Here is a 17,390-nt window from a genome sequence, read left to right on the forward strand (position 1 = left end):
TCAGGCTTGTTTTCGCAACACTCTTACCCCTTATACAATTATGTTGAAAAGTGGCCCTTGTTGATTTTTGCCTTGGATTTGTCTGCCTGCCACTTTTTACTTTTCACCTTGCTACCTATTGCTTCTGCCCTCATTTTACACCCCTCTGTCTCTCTGCTCACACATTTAAGAAACCCACCACCTCTTATTTTCTGTTTATTATCTTTTTCTTCTTTCCCCCCTACATGTTGGGTCTGAGTGCTTCCCTTCTCTGCCTCCTGCCTCACACACTGTCTACTAGTTTTCTCTATTTGTGTCCCTCCCCCCAACCGTTCTAGTTTAAAGTCTCCCCAGTAGCCTTTGCAAATCTCCCCGCCAGGATATTGGTCCCCCTCGGGTTCAAATGCAACCTGTCCTTTATGTTAAGGTCACACCTTCCCCAAAAGAGGTTCCAATGATCCAGAAACTTGAATCCCTGCCCACTGCACCAGTCCTTCAGCCACGCCTTTATCCTCCACCTCGTTCCATTCCTACTCTCACTATCGCGTGGCACAGGCAGTAATCCTGAGATTGTTACCTTTGCAGTCCTTTTCCTTAACTCTCTTCCTAACTCCCTAAATTCTCCTTTCAGGACCTCTTCCCTTTTTCTACCTATGTCATTGGTACCTATATATACCACGACCTCGTGCTCCTCTCCCTCCCATTTCAGGATATCTTGGACATGTTCAGACACATCCCAGATGCTGGCACCAGGGAGGCAAACTACAATCGGGTCTCCCGACTGCGTCCACAGAATCGCCTGTCTGACCCCCTAACTATAGAGTCCCCTATTACTACTGCCTTCCTCTTCTTTTCCTTACCCTTCTGAGCAACAGGACCGGTCTCTGTACCGGAGGCCCAGACGCTGTCGCTACCTCCAGGTAGGCTGTCCCCCCCAACAGTACTCAACAGGAAACATCCACATCCACTCCATCCACGTTTTTACCAGGCTGGGACAGACGGTAGCAGCTTCAAACCGTGTCCGAAAGCTCGTGTCCTGTCCTGCATCACCCAAGGCAGCAGAGATGTTATAGGAGAGGGCAAGCACCTCACGATGTAGCTCACGATGGTTTGGGTAACATTCAGGAATGTCTATGCATGTCACATCATGAATATTACTGAAGAAGGGTCTTGACCCGAAATATAATCTATACCTTTTCTCCAGAGATGCTCTGCCGCACCCAATGAGTTACTCCAGCACTCTGTGACGTCATCTATCCATGTTCTCCAGAGATGCTGACTGACCCGCTGAGTTACTTCAGCACTCTGTGAAACGTCGCCTATTTATATTCTCCGCAGATGCTGCCTGACCCACTGAGTTACTCCAGCACTTTGTGTCTATTTTCCCTTCACCCATCTGCCGAAGCCCACTCTCCCCCCTCCTTTCACCCACTTAGAAGCTGTCGGGACAGAAGAGGTGTTTACACTGGGCGGCGGACTGGCTTGTGATGCGAATAGGGCTGTTGAGCCAAAACCAAAAAGGCCTAAGGCAGGCAACGCCATTGTGGTGGGAGACTCCATTGTGAGAGGTACGGACAGGGGTTTCTGCGGCAACAGACGGGATGCGAGGATGGTGTGCTGCCTTCCTGGTGCCAGGATCCAAGATGTCACGGACAGAGTGCAGAAAATCCTCAAGGGCGAAGGTGAACATCCCGAAGTGGTAGTGCATGTCGGCACAAACGATGTCGGAAAGAAGGGGATGAATATTCTGCAGCGTGACTTTAGAGAGCTCGGAAAAATGCTGAAAAGCAGGACCTCCAGGGTTGTTATCTCCGGTTTGCTTCCAGTTCCTCGTGCTGGCGAGAGCAGGAACAGGGAGATACGGGACCTGAACGTGTGGCTGAGGAACTGGTGCACGGGGCAGGTATTTAGATTCTTAGATCACTGGGATCTGTTTTGGGGTAAGGGGGAAATGTACAAAAGGGACGGATTGCATCTTAACAGGTGTGGGACCAGCATTCTGGCAGGCAGGTTTGTCACTGCTACACGGGTGGTTCTAAACTGAATAAGGGGGGTGGGGTGTCGAATGGGATAGTGGAGGATGGAGTTAAAGGGAAAGGGTTTCTTAAATGTGTGAGCGTAGAGACAGAGGGGTGTAAAATGAGGGTAGAAGCAATAGGTAGCAAGGTGAAAAGTAAAAGTGGCAGGCAGACAAAACCAGGGCAAAAATCAAAAAGGGCCACTTTTGAACATAATTGTATAAGGGGTAAGAGTGTTGTAAAAACAAGTCTGAAGGCTTTGTGTCTCAATGCAAGGAGCATTCGTAATAAGGTGGATGAGTTGAATGTGCAGATAGCTATTAATGACTATGATATAGTTGGGATCACGGAGACATGGCTCCAGGGTGACCAAGGCTGGGAGCTGAACATCCAGGGATATTCAATATTCAGGAGGGATAGAGAGAAAGGAAAAGGAGGTGGGGTAGCGTTGCTGGTTAGAGAGGAGATTAACGCAATGGAAAGGAAGGACATTAGTTTGGAGGATGTGGAATCGGTATGGGTAGAGCTGCGAAACACTAAGGGGCAGAAAACGCTGGTGGGTGTTGTGTACAGGCCACCTAACAGTAGTAGTGAAGTTGGAGATGGTATCAAACAGGAAATTAGAAATGCGTGCGACAAAGGCAAAACCGTTATAATGGGTGACTTCAATCTACATATAGTTTGGGTGAATCAAATTGGCAGGGGTGCTGAGGAAGAGGATTTCTTGGAATGTATGCGGGATAGTTATCTAAATCAACATGTAGAGGAACCAACGAGAGAGCAGGCTATTTTAGACTGGGTATCGAGTAACGAGGAAGGGTTAGTTAGCAGTCTTGTTGTACGTGCCCCCTTGGGCAAGAGTGACCATAATATGGTTGAGTTCTTCATTAGGATGGAGAGTGACATTGTTAATTCAGAAACAATGGTTCTGAACTTAAAGAAAGGTAACTTTGAGGGTATGAGACGTGAATTGGCCAAGATTGACTGGCAATTAATTCTAAAAGGGTTGACGGTGGATATGCAATGGAAGACATTTAAAGACTGCATGGATGAACTACAAAAATTGTTCATCCCAGTTTGGCAAAAGAATAAATCAGGGAAGGTAGTGCATCCGTGGATAACAAGGGAAATCAGGGATAGTATCAAAGCGAAGGATGATGCGTACAAATTAGCCAGAAAAAGCAGCATACCGGAGGACTGGGAGAAATTCAGAGACCAGCAGAGGAGGACAAAGGGCTTAATTAGGAAAGGAAAAATAGATTATGAAAGAAAACTGGCAGGGAACATAAAAACTGACTGCAAAAGTTTTTATAGATATGTGAAAAGAAAGAGATTAGTTAAAACAAATGTAGGTCCCTTGCAGTCAGAAACAGGTGAGTTGATCATGGGGAACAAGGATATGGTGGACCAATTGAATAACTACTTTGGTTCCGTCTTCACTAAGGAAGACATAAATAATCTGCCGGAAATAGCAGGGGACCGCGGGTCAAAGGAGTTGGAGGAATTGAGTGAAATCCAGGTTAGCCGGAAAGTGGTGTTGGGTAAATTGAATGGATTAAAGGCCGATAAATCCCCAGGGCCAGATAGGCTGCATCCCAGAGTACTTAAGGAAGTAGCTCCAGAAATAGTGGATGCATTAGTAATAATCTTTCAAAACGCTTTAGATTCTGGAGTAGTTCCTGAGGATTGGCGGGTAGCAAACGTAACCCCACTTTTTAAGAAGGGAGGGAGAGAGAAAACGGGGAATTACAGACCAGTTAGTCTAACATCGGTAGTGGGGAAACTGCTAGAGTCAGTTATTAAAGATGGGATAGCAGCACATTTGGAAAGTGGTGAAATCATTGGACAAAGTCAGCATGGATTTACAAAAGGTAAATCATGTCTGACGAATCTTATAGAATTTTTCGAGGATGTAACTAGTAGCGTGGATAGGGGAGAACCAGTGGATGTGGTGTATCTGGACTTCCAGAAGGCTTTCGACAAGGTCCCACATAAGAGATTAGTATAAAAACTTAAAGCACACGGCATTGGGGGTTCAGTATTGATGTGGATAGAGAACTGTCTGGCAAACAGGAAGCAAAGAGTAGGAGTAAACGGGTCCTTTTCACAATGGCAGGCAGTGACTAGTGGGGTACCGCAAGGCTCAGTGCTGGGACCCCAGCTATTTACAATATATATTAATGATCGGGATGAGGGAATTGAAGGCAATATCTCCAAGTTTGCGGATGACACTAAGCTGGGGGGCAGTGTTAGCTGTGAGGAGGATGCTAGGAGACTGCAAGGTGACTTGGATAGGCTGGGTGAGTGGGCAAATGTTTGGCAGATGCAGTATAATGTGGATAAATGTGAGGTTATCCATTTTGGTGGCAAAAACAGGAAAGCAGACTATTATCTAAATGGTGGCCGACTAGGAAAAGGGGAGATGCAGCGAGACCTGGGTGTCATGGTACACCAGTCATTGAAAGTAGGCATGCAGGTGCAGCAGGCAGTGAAGAAAGCGAATGGTATGTTAGCTTTCATAGCAAAAGGGTTTGAGTATAGGAGCAGGGAGGTTCTACTGCAGTTGTACAGGGTCTTGGTGAGACCACACCTGGAGTATTGCGTACAGTTTTGGTCTCCAAATCTGAGGAAGGACATTATTGCCATAGAGGGAGTGCAGAGAAGGTTCACCAGACTGATTCCTGGGATGTCAGGACTGTCTTATGAAGAAAGACTGGATAGACTTGGTTTATACTCTCTAGAATTTAGGAGATTGAGAGGGGATCTTATAGAAACTTATAAAATTCATAAGGGGTTGGACAGGCTAGATGCAGGAAGATTGCTCCCGATGTTGGGGAAGTCCAGGACAAGGGGTCACAGCTTAAGGATAAGGGGGAAATCCTTTAAAACCGAGATGAGAAGAACTTTTTTCACACAGAAAGTGGTGAATCTCTGGAATTCTCTGCCACAGAGGGTAGTCGAGGCCAGTTCATTGGCTATATTTAAGAGGGAGTTAGATGTGGCCCTTGTGGCTAAGGGGATCAGAGGGTATGGAGAGAAGGCAGGTACGGGATACTGAGTTGAATGATCAGCCATGATCATATTGAATGGCGGTGCAGGCTCGAAGGGCCGAATGGCCTACTCCTGCACCTAATTTCTATGTTTCTATGTTTCTATGTTTCCTATGTTTCTTTCCACCCATAAACCTCTCTCTGCCTTTACATTTCACTCCTCTTTCAAATCTGCTCTACTTATCTACATGCATTTTTCTTCTTCACTTTTTAGTCATAGAATGATGCAGTGTGGAAACAGGCCGTTCAGCCCAACTTGCCCACACCGACCAACATGTCCCATGTAAACTAGTCCCACTCACACGCGTTTGGCCCATATCCATTTAAATCTGTCCTATCTATGTACGTGTCCAAATGTCTCTCGAACAGAGGGATTGTCCCAGCCTTAACTACCTCTTCTGGCAGCTTGTTCCATACACCCACCACCCTTTGTGTGAAAAAGCTACCTCTCCTGTTAATTTCTGAAATATTGGTCATAAATTTGACGCAATAATGCTCCAAAATAAGGCTCAGAATGCATCAGAGAACATCTAAAACCCCTGAGCCCGTTTAAGGGCCCTGGACCCCCACATCAAGGGACTTCACGCTTCGCGCTCGTGATGTGTGCAGCGCGCACATTATTTCACATTAAATTTCTTGTTATCCTGTCATGCCACCCCCCTTTTTGAAAAGCTTCGTACGGGCCTGATATGGACACACTGATATGTTCTGTATTCATGCCTACTATATTCTGTTGTGCTGAAGCAAAGCAAGAATGTCTTTGTCCTATCTGGGACACATGACACTAAACTCTCTTGACTTAACTTGATATCCTTAATTCACTTTGCTCAGTGCAGCCGCTTCCCTGGCTCATCTGGTCGGGGACCAAGTCTTTGGCGTTTGGGGAGAGTCACATGCTGAGAGTGACCGCCCCGATCAAAGTGAGGGGCGTGCCCTGGGATCATTGAACTCTTGTTCAACGAGTGCCCAGAATTGTTTTCATTGCAGTCTTAGAGAGACGGTGCAACACCTCCAAGCAGCCCTTTAAACAGAGGTGACGCCCTCGGGGAAATTAAGTATCCTCTAAGGTAAGCTGTGCATTGTTATTCCGAATGTTGTCAAATTTTCCTGTGTATTAAATCCAACGGGTTACCTGCGAACTACGCATGTAGACCCACTCCCAGTACTGGAAATCCACTTTAGACCTTTTTATTTCCATGCAGGCACTTCCTGTACAAACCCTCTATGCGTGTCGGAACCTCCCCAGTGGACCTCCGGAGAGAACTGGTAGCTCTCCTGCCGGCTTTGTTACTAACTGTTCTTCCCAGTCACCACCGCATCTTGTATAACCGGGGTTCCTTTTAGATTTAACAAAATAATGACCAAGTTCAACTTTACTCGGTGCAGCCGCTCGTTTGTGGACGCCGCTTCCAATTCTGGGATCCTCCCTGTAGATCCCATCTCCGTCACTCTATTGTGACACTTTCTAGTTCCCGGAATACTTTTGGATATTCTCACTAACTGGTTTGCCTGAGTTTTGAAAGCGACGAGATATCTTTGACCATCACCCCATCTCCTCTTCCTGGAAACCCCCTCGTAGACTTCTCTCCCTCTCTCTCTGTGCTGGGCCCTCCCTCCAAGGCCCTCATTCCTGTGCTGTGAACCCCCTCATTGACCCCTCTCTCTCTGAATATCTTTGCATCCACCCTGGTCACAGCGAGGCCCCGTCCGGCTGGGGAGTTTTCAAAGTGTTTCTTTGTTTGAGGAAAGTAGAAGTAATCCAGGGAATTATAAACCGGCGAACATCACGTCAGTGGCAGGGAAGCAATTAGAGAGGGATCACGGGGATAGGAGTTGCAACTGCTTGGAAGAAATGTGGAAATTAAGAAAACATTCAACCTGACAAGTGAGCGGGGCAGGTCATGTCTTACAAACCATTTAATATTTTGAGGAGGCGATGAAGGTGGTCGATGAGGGTAGTGCAGTGTATGTTTCTCTATGGATTATAGGATGTCATTTGCTAAAGTTCCACATGGTAGGCTGACCCAGAAGATTAAAAGACCGGTGATTCACGATGACTTGATTGTTTGGATTCAGAACTCTCTTACACATGGTGGTGAAGGGTTTTATTCTTGCTGAAGGTCTGTGACTAGTAGTGTTCTGCATGGATCAGCCGTGACGTTAAAGCACACGGCATTGGGGGTTCAGTATTGATGTGGATAGAGAACTGGCTGGCAAACAGGAAGCAAAGAGTAGGAGTAAACGGATCCTTTTCACAATGGCAGGCAGTGACTAGTGGGGTACCACAAGGCTCAGTTCTGGGACCCCAGCTATTTACAATATATATTAATGATCTGGATGAGGGAATTGAAGGCAATATCTCCAAGTTTGCGGATGACACTAAGCTGGGGGGCAGTGTTAGCTGTGAGGAGGATGCTAGGAGACTGCAAGGTGACTTGGATAGGCTGGGTGAGTGGGCAAATGTTTGGCAGATGCAGTATAATGTGGATAAATGTGAGGTTATCCATTTTGGTGGCAAAAACAGGAAAGCAGACTATTATCTAAATGGTGGCCGACTAGGAAAAGGGGAGATGCAGCGAGACCTGGGTGTCATGGTACACCAGTCATTGAAAGTAGGCATGCAGGTGCAGCAGGCAGTGAAGAAAGCGAATAGGTATGTTAGCTTTCATAGCAAAAGGATTTGAGTATAGGAGCAGGGAGGTTCTACTGCAGTTGTACAGGGTCTTGGTGAGACCACACCTGGAGTATTGCGTACAGTTTTGGTCTCCAAATCTGAGGAAGGACATTATTGCCATAGAGGGAGTGCAGAGAAGGTTCACCAGACTGATTCCTGGGATGTCAGGACTGTCTTATGAAGAAAGACTGGATAGACTTGGTTTATACTCTCTAGAATTTAGGAGATTGAGAGGGGATCTTATAGAAACTTACAAAATTCTTAAGGGGTTGGACAGGCTAGATGCAGGAAGATTGCTCCCGATGTTGGGGAAGTCCAGGACAAGGGGTCACAGCTTAAGGATAAGGGGGAAATCCTTTAAAACCGAGATGAGAAGAACTTTTTTCACACAGAAAGTGGTGAATCTCTGGAATTCTCTGCCACAGAGGGTAGTCGAGGCCAGTTCATTGGCTATATGTAAGAGGGAGTTAGATGTGGCCCTTGTGGCTAAGGGGATCAGAGGGTATGGAGAGAAGGCAGGTACGGGATACTGAGTTGGATGATCAGCCATGATCATATTGAATGGCGGTGCAGGCTTGAAGGGCCGCATGGTCTACTCCTGCACCTAATTTCTATGTTTCTATGTTTCTATGTGACTTGGATATGAATGTAGATAGGTTGGTACATCATCTGTGGACAATAGATGAAGTGGAGGAGGTGCAGACAGTGAAGATGGCTGCAATTACAGATAAGGGCAGAGAGGGTCAGGGCGGTGAGTACTTAAATCGGGCACGGGGCTTGTTTTCACAGAGGCCCAGGACCGTTGGAGACAGCGGAGGAGGGTCAGGGCTTACCAAATCCCGTAACGTTCCACACTCCATAGGGAGGGTTTCTGGTGGAAGCCGCTGATTGGTGGAAGCAGACTAGAGGAAGCAGCTGATTGGGTGCAACCTCAGGTTAGCATTTCTGCTTTCTGGTTAAAGGTACAGTGCTTTAGTAAAGGTACAGTGAGCTAAAGGTACAGTGCTTTTTGTTTATATAATAAAGTTGCAGTATAAAGGGCAAGAGGGAGCAGTTGTTGTGAGTCAGATACCTGCTGATTTCTCCCAGCAGTTTCTATTGTATTGTACTGGTATCGGATCCAGGGTAAGGCGAGAGAATGACAGTCAGAGCAGTGTACTGTTCTGGATGTCAGATGTGGGAGGTCATGGTGTCGGATGGCCCTCCAGACGTCCACATCTGCACCAGGTGCAGAGAGATGGGGCTCCTAAGGGACCGTATTAGGTTCCTGGAGCAGCAGCTCAATGACCTCTGTCTGGTCAGGGAGAGTGACGAGGTCATAGAGGGGAGTTATAGGGAGGTGGTCACTCCAAAACCACAGGAGAGAGACATGTGGGTCACGCTAAGGAAGGGCAAGGGGCAGAGGCAGGAACGAGGGAGTACTCCAATGTCGGTACACCTTGCAAATAAGTACTCCTGTTTGAGTACGGATGAGGATGACAGCCTACCCGGGAGTAGCAACAGCGGTTGGGCCTCCAGCACAGAGACCGGCCCTGTTGCTCCGAAATGTAGGGAAAAAAAGAAGAGGGCAATAGTAATTGGGGACTCTATTGTTAGGGGGTCGGATAGGCGTTTCTGTGGACGCAGTCGGGAGACCAGGATGGTGGTCTGCCTCCCTGGTGCCAAGGTCTCGGACGTGTCTCAACGCATCCAAGATATCCTGAAATCAGAGGGAGAGGAGCCTGAGGTCGTGGTACATATTGGTACAAATGACATAGGTAAAAAAAGTGAAGAGGTCTTGAAGGGAGGATTTAGGGTGTTGGGAGGAGAGTTAAGGAAAAGGACCAAAAAGGTAACAATCTCAGGATTACTGCCTGTACCACGCGACAGCGAGAGTAAGAATGGAGCGAGGTGGAGGATAAATGCGTGGCTGAAAGACTGGTGCAGAGGGCAGGGATTCAAGTTTCTGGATCATTGGGACTTCTTTTGGGGAAGGTGGGACCTGTACAGAAAGGATGGGTTGCACTTGAACCCGAGGGGGACCAACATCCTGGCGGGGAAATTTGCAAAGGTCACTGGGGAGACTTTAAACTAGAATGGTTGGGGCGAGGGACTCAAATAGAGAAAGCTAGTAGACCGAATGGGAGGCAGGAAGCAGAAAAGGGAAGCACTCGGACACAAGAGGAGAAAGAAAAAAAAGGAAATAAACAGAGAAGAAGAGACGGGGGGTTTCTTAAATGTGCATATTTTAATGCTAGGAGCATTGTAAGAAAGGTGGATGAGCTTAGAGTCTGGATAGACACCTGGAAGTATGATGTTGTGGCGATCAGTGAAACATGGTTGCAGGAGGGCTGTGATTGGAAACTAAATATTCCAGGATTTCGTTGCTTCAGGTGTGATTGAATTGGAGGGGCAAGAGGTGGTGGTGTTGCATTGCTAGTCAGGGAAGATATTACAGCAGTGCTTTGGAAGGATAGATTGGAGGGCTCATCTAGGGAGGCTATTTGGGTGGAACTGAGAAGTGGGAAAGGTGTAGCAACACTTATAGGGGTGTATTATAGACCGCCAAATGGGGAACGAGATTGGAAGAGCAAATATGTAAGGAGATAGCAGATATTAGTAGTAAGCACAAGGTAGTGATTGTGGGAGATTTCAACTTTCCACACATAGACTGGGAAACACATTCTGTAAATGGGCTGGATGGTTTGGAGTTTGTAAAATGTGTGCAGGATAGTTTTTTGCAGCAATACATAGAGGTACCTACTAGAGGAGGGGCAGTGCTGGACCTCCTGTTAGGAAATGAGACTGGGACAGGTGGCGGAGGTATGCGTTGGGGAGCACTTCGGGTCCAGTGATCACAATACCATTAGTTTCAATATAATTATGGAGAAGGTCAGAACTGGACCTAGGGTTGAGATTTTTGATTGGAGAAAGGCTAACTTTGATGAGATGCGAGATGATTTAAAAGGAGTGGACTGGGACATTTTGTTTTATGGGAAAGATGTAGAAGAGAAATGGTGGACATTTAAAGGGGAAATTTTAAGAGTACAGAATCTTTATGTTCCTGTTCGGTTGAAAGGAAACAGTAAAAATTGGAAAGAGCCCTGGTTTTCAAGGGAAATTGGACATCTTGTTCGGAAAAAGAGGGAGATCTACAATAATTATAGGCAGCATGAAGTAAATGAGGTGCTTGAGGAGTCTAAGGAATGTAAAAAGAATCTTAAGAAAGAAATTAGAAAAGCTAAAAGAAGATATGAGGTTGCTTTGGCAAGTAAGGTGAAAGTAAATCCAAAGGGTTTCTACAGCTATATTAATAGCAAAAGGATAACGAGGGATAAAATTGGTCCATTGGAGAAACAGAGTGGGCAGCTATCTGCAGAGCCAAAAGAGATGGGGGAGATATTGAACAATTTCTTTTCTTCGGTATTCACCAAGGAGAAGGATATTGAATTATGTGAGGTAAGGGAAACTAGTAGAGTAGTTATGGATACTATGAGTTTCAAAGTAAAAGAAGTACTGACACTTTTGAAAAATATAAAAGTGGATAAGTCTCCAGGTCCTGACAGGATATTCCCTAGGACATTGAGGGAAGTTAGTGTAGAAATAGCCGGGGCTATGACAGAAATATTTCAAATGTCATTAGAAACGGGAATAGTCCCCGAGGATTGGCGTACTGCGCATGTTGTTCCATTGTTTAAAAAGGGTTCTAAGAGTAAACCTAGCAATTATAGACCTGTTAGTTTGACTTCAGTGGTGGGCAAATTAATGGAAAAGATACTTAAAGATAATATATATAAGCATCTGGATAATCAGGGTCTGATTAGGAACAGTCAACATGGATTTGTGCCTGGAAGGTCATGTTTGACTAATCTTCTTGAATTTTTTGAAGAGGTTACTAGGGAAATTGACGAGGGTAAAGCAGTGGATGTTGTCTATATGGACTTTAGTAAGGCCTTTGACAAGGTTCCTCATGGAAGGTTGGTTAAGAAGGTTAAACTGTTGGGTATAAATGCAGGAATAGCAAGATGGATTCAGCAGTGGCTGAATGGGAGAAGCCAGAGGGTAATGGTGGATGGCTGTTTGTCGGGTTGGAGGCAGGTGACTAGTGGGGTGCCTCAGGGATCAGTGTTGGGTCCTTTGTTGTTTGTCATGTACATCAATGATCTGGATGAAGGGCTGGTAAATTGGATTAGTAAGTATGCAGATGATACCAAGATAGGGGGTGTTGTGGATAATGAAGAGGATTTCCAAAGTCTACAGAGTGATTTAGGCCATTTGGAAAAATGGGCTGAAAGATGGCAGATGGAGTTTAATGCTGATAAATGTGAGGTGTTACACCTTGGCAGGACAAATCAAAATAGGACGTACATGATAAATGGTAGGGAATTGAAGAATACAGTTGAACAGAGGGATCTGGGAATAACCGTGCATAGTTCCTTGAAGGTGGAATCTCATATAGATAGGGTGGTAAAGAAAGCTTTTGGTATGCTAGCCTTTATAAATCAGAGCATTGAGTATAGAAGCTGGGATGTAATGTTAAAATTGTACAAGGCATTGGTGAGACCAAATCTGGAGTATGGTGTACAATTTTGGTCGCCCAATTATAGGAAGGATGTCAACAAAATAGAGAGAGTACAGAGGAGATTTACTAGAATGTTGCCTGGGTTTCAACAACTAAGTTACAGAGATAGGTTGAATAAGTTAGGTCTTTATTCTCTGGAGCGCAGAAGGTTAAGGGGGGACTTGATAGAGGTCTTTAAAATGATGAGAGGGATAGACAGAGTTGATGTGATCAAGCTTTTCCCTTTGAGAATAGGGAAGATTCAAACCAGAGGACATGACTTCAGAATTAAGGGACAGAAGTTTAGGGGTAACATGAGGGGAACTTCTTTACTCAGAGAGTGGTAGCGGTGTGGAATGAGCTTCCAGTGGAAGTGGTGGCGGCAGGTTCGTTGGTATCATTTAAGAATAAATTGGATAGGCATATGGATGAGAAGGGAATGGAGGGTTATGGTATGAGTGCAGGCAGGTGGGACTAAGGGAAAAAAAAAATTGTTCGGCGCGGACTTGTAGGGCCGAGATGGCCTGTTTCCGTGCTGTAATTGTTATATGGTTATATGGTTAAATTGCAAATTAAGTTTAATCTGAACAAGAGTGGGGCGTTGCACTTTGATGTCAAAAGTAAGCGGCCAAGACACAGTTAATGGATGATCCCTTAACAGCATCGACGGACAGAAGGATCTTGGAATCCAAGACCTGATTGACATTTATAAACCTGCCCAAGACATAGACAGGAAATCAGAATATTTTATCACGTTGTGGAAGTATGAAAGAAGGTGCTAATAGCTTTAAAATGAAATGGGGCAAAGTTTAAAGATGGGAAAGTGTAGGGCAAGATCTTTACATAGACATGGATGGGTAACTGGAATTCGCTGCCAGGGTTGGTGGTGGTAACAGATACCGCAGGGCGTATAAAGTTTTTGGATAGGCCGGAATGGAGGGATTATGGATCACGTGCGGGCAGGAGATATTGTTTACATTGGCATCCTGTTCGCTACGTGCATTATACATGTTCCTGTGCTGAACTCTTCCATGCACCATGACCTCAAGCTTAGACCCCTCTTTCAGTGCTGGTACACCCTCCAACACCACTCCTCCCCCCACCCCCCCCCCCCCCTACACCCATCTCCCTGTGCTAGGACCTCCTCTGCAGTCTCGAGTACACCTCTATATGATAACCCCTCATCCTCCTGCGCTACAAGAAATAAAGCCCTAACCTGCTCATCCTCTTCCCATACCTGAGGCCCTCGAGCCCTGGTAACATTCTTTCAAGCTTGACAATTCGTTTCCTATTACATGTGACCAAAATGTGAACACAATACTCTAAATGTGGCCTCACCAATGCATTATATAACTGTGACTTGACCTCCCAACTTCAATACTGCTGTGCACAATTTCAGCTTACTACTCCATGCGCACACACAGATACACCGAGAGAGAGGGAGAGAGAGTGAGAGCTGAGATGAAACTTAGGAAAGCACGGCATTCATTGTTAACATATTTCCAAGGTAGATGATTAATTATAGTTCAGTGAGCTTTGTCCTTTGGCTAAGCGAGCAAGAAATGGATAAATAGAGAGAGAGAGATAGATAGATAGAGAGAGTGTGTGTGCTGGGGGGGGGGGGGGGGGGGGGGGGAGGCGGGGTTGGAGAGAAAGAGGGGGGCTGGGGGAAGAAGAGAAACCAGGGGATATGCGAGAGAAGCAGAGAGAGACAAAGACAGAGACAGAAATAAAACAGAGAGAGAGATGAAGAGTGGAGAAGAGAGAGAGAGAGAGAGAAGGAGAGAGAGAAAAGAGAGTTTGCCGTGAATGTTCGATGTCCATCCACCATCTGGCCATCCGGACACGGGGCATTATCGGCAACTCCCCCTCCCTCACAATAAAGACGCTTTCCTCTTTCAGTGAACGATGGCCGGTGCTGTACCCAACCTGTGTTACAACCGCAGAGATGTGTTGGACGTGGTCGCAGCTTATCGCCGTGGAGGTGTGCAAGGCCTTCAATTGGCCATCGATGATAAAAACAAACAGATGAGCAACGTGCATGTTCGGATTGCGGTGATGGGGGAGTCTGGAAGTGGCAAGTCGTCCTTGATCAACGCTCTGCTCGACTTGGATGATGAAGAGGCTGCCTCAACCGGGTTTAACGAGACCACCACCGAAATAACACCGTACTCCCACCCCAGCCTTCCTAACGTCCACTGCTATGACTTTCCCGGGCTCAACACGCCCAATTTCCCAGTGAAAGCGTTCATGAAGAAAACTAAATTTGCCGAGTATGATCTGGGCATCATTGTGATTGAGCGGTGGACGGATAATGACCAGTTACTGGCCAAGGCGCTGAAGAAGGCAGGCAAAAGCCTCTATGTGGTTCGCTCCAAGATCGACCAAATTGTCAAATCAGAGAGGGGCAAGAAGGGTTACAATGAAGACGTGATGTTACAGAGTGTGTGGAAAAATTGCTGTTCCTCGCTGGAGAAAGCAGGGATAGGGAAGACTCGTGTTTTCTTATATTCCAGCTTTGATTTGAATGCGTACGACTTCCCCGAGCTACAGAAGACCGTGGTGTCTGATCTATCGGAGACACAGAAGCAGCTATTCCTGCTGTCGCTTCCCAACACAAGCGAAGATTCGATAAATGAGAAACGCGAGGCTCTGCGAATGAGCATCGAATGTATGGCGGCCATCTCGGCGGCAATCGCTGTCATTCCCGTACCGGGTTTGTCTTTGGCTTGTGACCTGGTGCTCATTGCCTCCAATATCCTGGCCATGCGGAAGATCCTGGGCCTGGACAATGAGTCTCTGGGGAAATTGGCCAAAAGAGTGGGCAAACGTAAGTATGAGCTGCGGAGAGACACCAAGCACGCCTGGGTGTTCGGGGAGATCAACCAGGAGCAGGTGGTGCTGTTACTGAAGAGAAGCACGGTGGCGGCGGTGCTGACAGTCGCCGAGCTCGTCCTCGACTTTGTCCCAATTCTGAGCTCTGGCTTCGGGGCGACAACGTCGTATTGGGTGACTCGCAGAATGCTGACTAATTCACTGGAAGAAATGGTGGAAACAGCTAAAATAGTCCTGAGAAACGCCGAGGCAGCAGCTTCGGCAACTCATGGTAGAGCCGCGGGTTATTGACGGGCTTGACAATGCGACGCAAGTTACCCAGTCCTGGCAACTTCCTCGTGAATCTTCTCTGGACTCTCTCCAGTTTGACAACATCTTTCCTATAACATCTCAATGCGGTCTTTCCAACGTCTTAAATATCTGTAACAAGATCTCCCAACTTCAATACTCTGACTGATGAAAGCCAATGTGCCAAAAGCCTTTTTCACCACCTTATCTACCTGCGATTCCACCTTCGTGGTGCACCCGTACTAGATCCCTCTGCTCTACAACACTCCCCAGAGCCCGACCACTCACTGTGTAGGTCCTACACATGATGACATACCAAAATGCAACACCTCATATTTCTCTGTATCAACCATTCCTCAGCCCACCTGACCAATCTATCAAGGTCCTGCTGCAATTTTTCACACTATTTTCGCTATGTACAAAACCATCCACTTTCATATCATCTGCAAACTTGCTAATCTTGCCATGCATATTCTCATCCAAATCTTGATGTTAATGACAAACAGTAACAGGCCCAGCACAGAACCCTGAGGCACACCACTCGTCAAAGGCATCCAGTCCAAGAAACAACCTTCCACCATCATCCTCTGCTTCCTTCCATGAAGCCAATTTGATATACATTCAGCTATCTCTCCTTGGATCCTTTGCGAGATTTTCCAGAGTAGCTTACCGTGCGGAACCTTGTCGCTTATGCCCATCTCCGGGAATTCTTCTTCTTTATCCTCAGGAATTGCTCATGCCCCGAATCCCTTCATTCCCTGCTCGCCAATTTGCCAGGCGTAAATGCCTCTTAAACACCACTATTGTATTTCCTTTCACCACCTCTCTGTGCGATCCGTTCAAATTTGCCCGAAAATTTTATTTTGTAACATCCCACCTGCCTTGCATCTATTACCTCCAGAATAGTTAATTTCCACCCTGAGTGAAAGATTCTGACTTGGTACACTGGGAGTCACTTTGGAGCCAATGGTCGCCATGCTGACACCTTCACATGTTCTATTCCTGACCACTTCCCTCTTTAGATGTTTCTGTGCCTATCTCGGTGGATAGGCAAGCCGCCACACACATCCAATACAAGCCAGCAGTCTCTCTCAGCTACATTGATCATACTTCGTCCCACCTTACCACCCGAATGGACTCTGTGCCATCCTCCCAGTTCTTCCATCTTTGTCACATTTTCACTGCACAGATACCTCATCAATATCTCCGTTCTTCCTGAACCATGGCTTCCTGTGTACCACAGTTGACCGCATCATCTATTTCCTGCACCTCTACTCTCACCCCATCTTCATAGTCATAGAGTTATACAGTGTGGAAACAGGCCCTTTGATCCAACTCGCCCACACCGGCCAACAATGTCCCAGCTATCCTCGTCCCGCTTGCCTGCGCTTGATCCATATCTCTCCAAACCTGTCCTATCCATGTACCTGTCCAACTGTATCCTAAACGATGGGATAGTCCCATCCTCAACTGGCATCTTGTTCCATATACCCACCACCCTTTGTGTGAAAAAGTTACCCCTCGGATTCCTATTAAATCGTTTTCCCTTCACCTTGATCCTACGTCCTCCGGTCCTCGATTCACCTACTCTGAGCAAAAGACTGTGCATCTACCCAATCTATTCCTCTCATGATTTTGTACACCGATATAAGATCTTCCCTCATCCTCTTGCGTTCCATGGAATAGAGACCCAGCCTACTCAACCTCTCCCTATAGCTCACACCCTCTAGTCCTTGCAACATCCTTGAAAATCTTTTCTGAACCCTTTCAAGCTTGACAATAGCTTTCCTATAACATGGTGCCCAGAACTGAACACAATATTCAATGTGGTCTCACAAACGTTTTATACAACTGCAACATGACCTCCCAACTTCTATACTCAATACTCTGAATGATGAAGGCCAAAGTGCCAAAAGCCTTTTTGACCACCTTATCTACCTGCGACTCGACCTTCAAGGAACCATGCACCCATACTCCTAGATCGCTCTGCTCTACAACACTATCCA

General features: G+C 46.4%; 1 protein-coding gene across 2 annotated transcripts in view; it reads left to right on the forward strand.

The window, feature by feature from the left end:
• Window positions 1-17,115, forward strand: part of LOC116976307 (interferon-inducible GTPase 5-like) — a 49,542-nt gene extending 32,427 nt beyond the window's left edge. Inside the window, exons 1-2 of one of the 2 annotated variants that reach the window (XM_033026078.1) lie at window positions 5,981-6,114; window positions 14,164-17,115. In XM_033026078.1, coding sequence (XP_032881969.1) covers window positions 14,170-15,387 — 1,218 coding nt within the window. In that variant the 5' untranslated portion in view covers window positions 5,981-6,114; window positions 14,164-14,169 and the 3' untranslated portion in view covers window positions 15,388-17,115. Of the gene's footprint in view, window positions 1-5,980; window positions 6,115-14,163 lie in introns of those variants that run through there. The other variant, XM_033026079.1, reaches the window with a different exon arrangement.
• The last annotated feature ends 275 nt before the right edge of the window (window positions 17,116-17,390 follow it).

The sequence above is a fragment of the Amblyraja radiata genome, chromosome 8 (genome assembly GCF_010909765.2).
Source record: "Amblyraja radiata isolate CabotCenter1 chromosome 8, sAmbRad1.1.pri, whole genome shotgun sequence".
In the NCBI taxonomy this organism is placed as follows: domain Eukaryota; kingdom Metazoa; phylum Chordata; class Chondrichthyes; order Rajiformes; family Rajidae; genus Amblyraja; species Amblyraja radiata.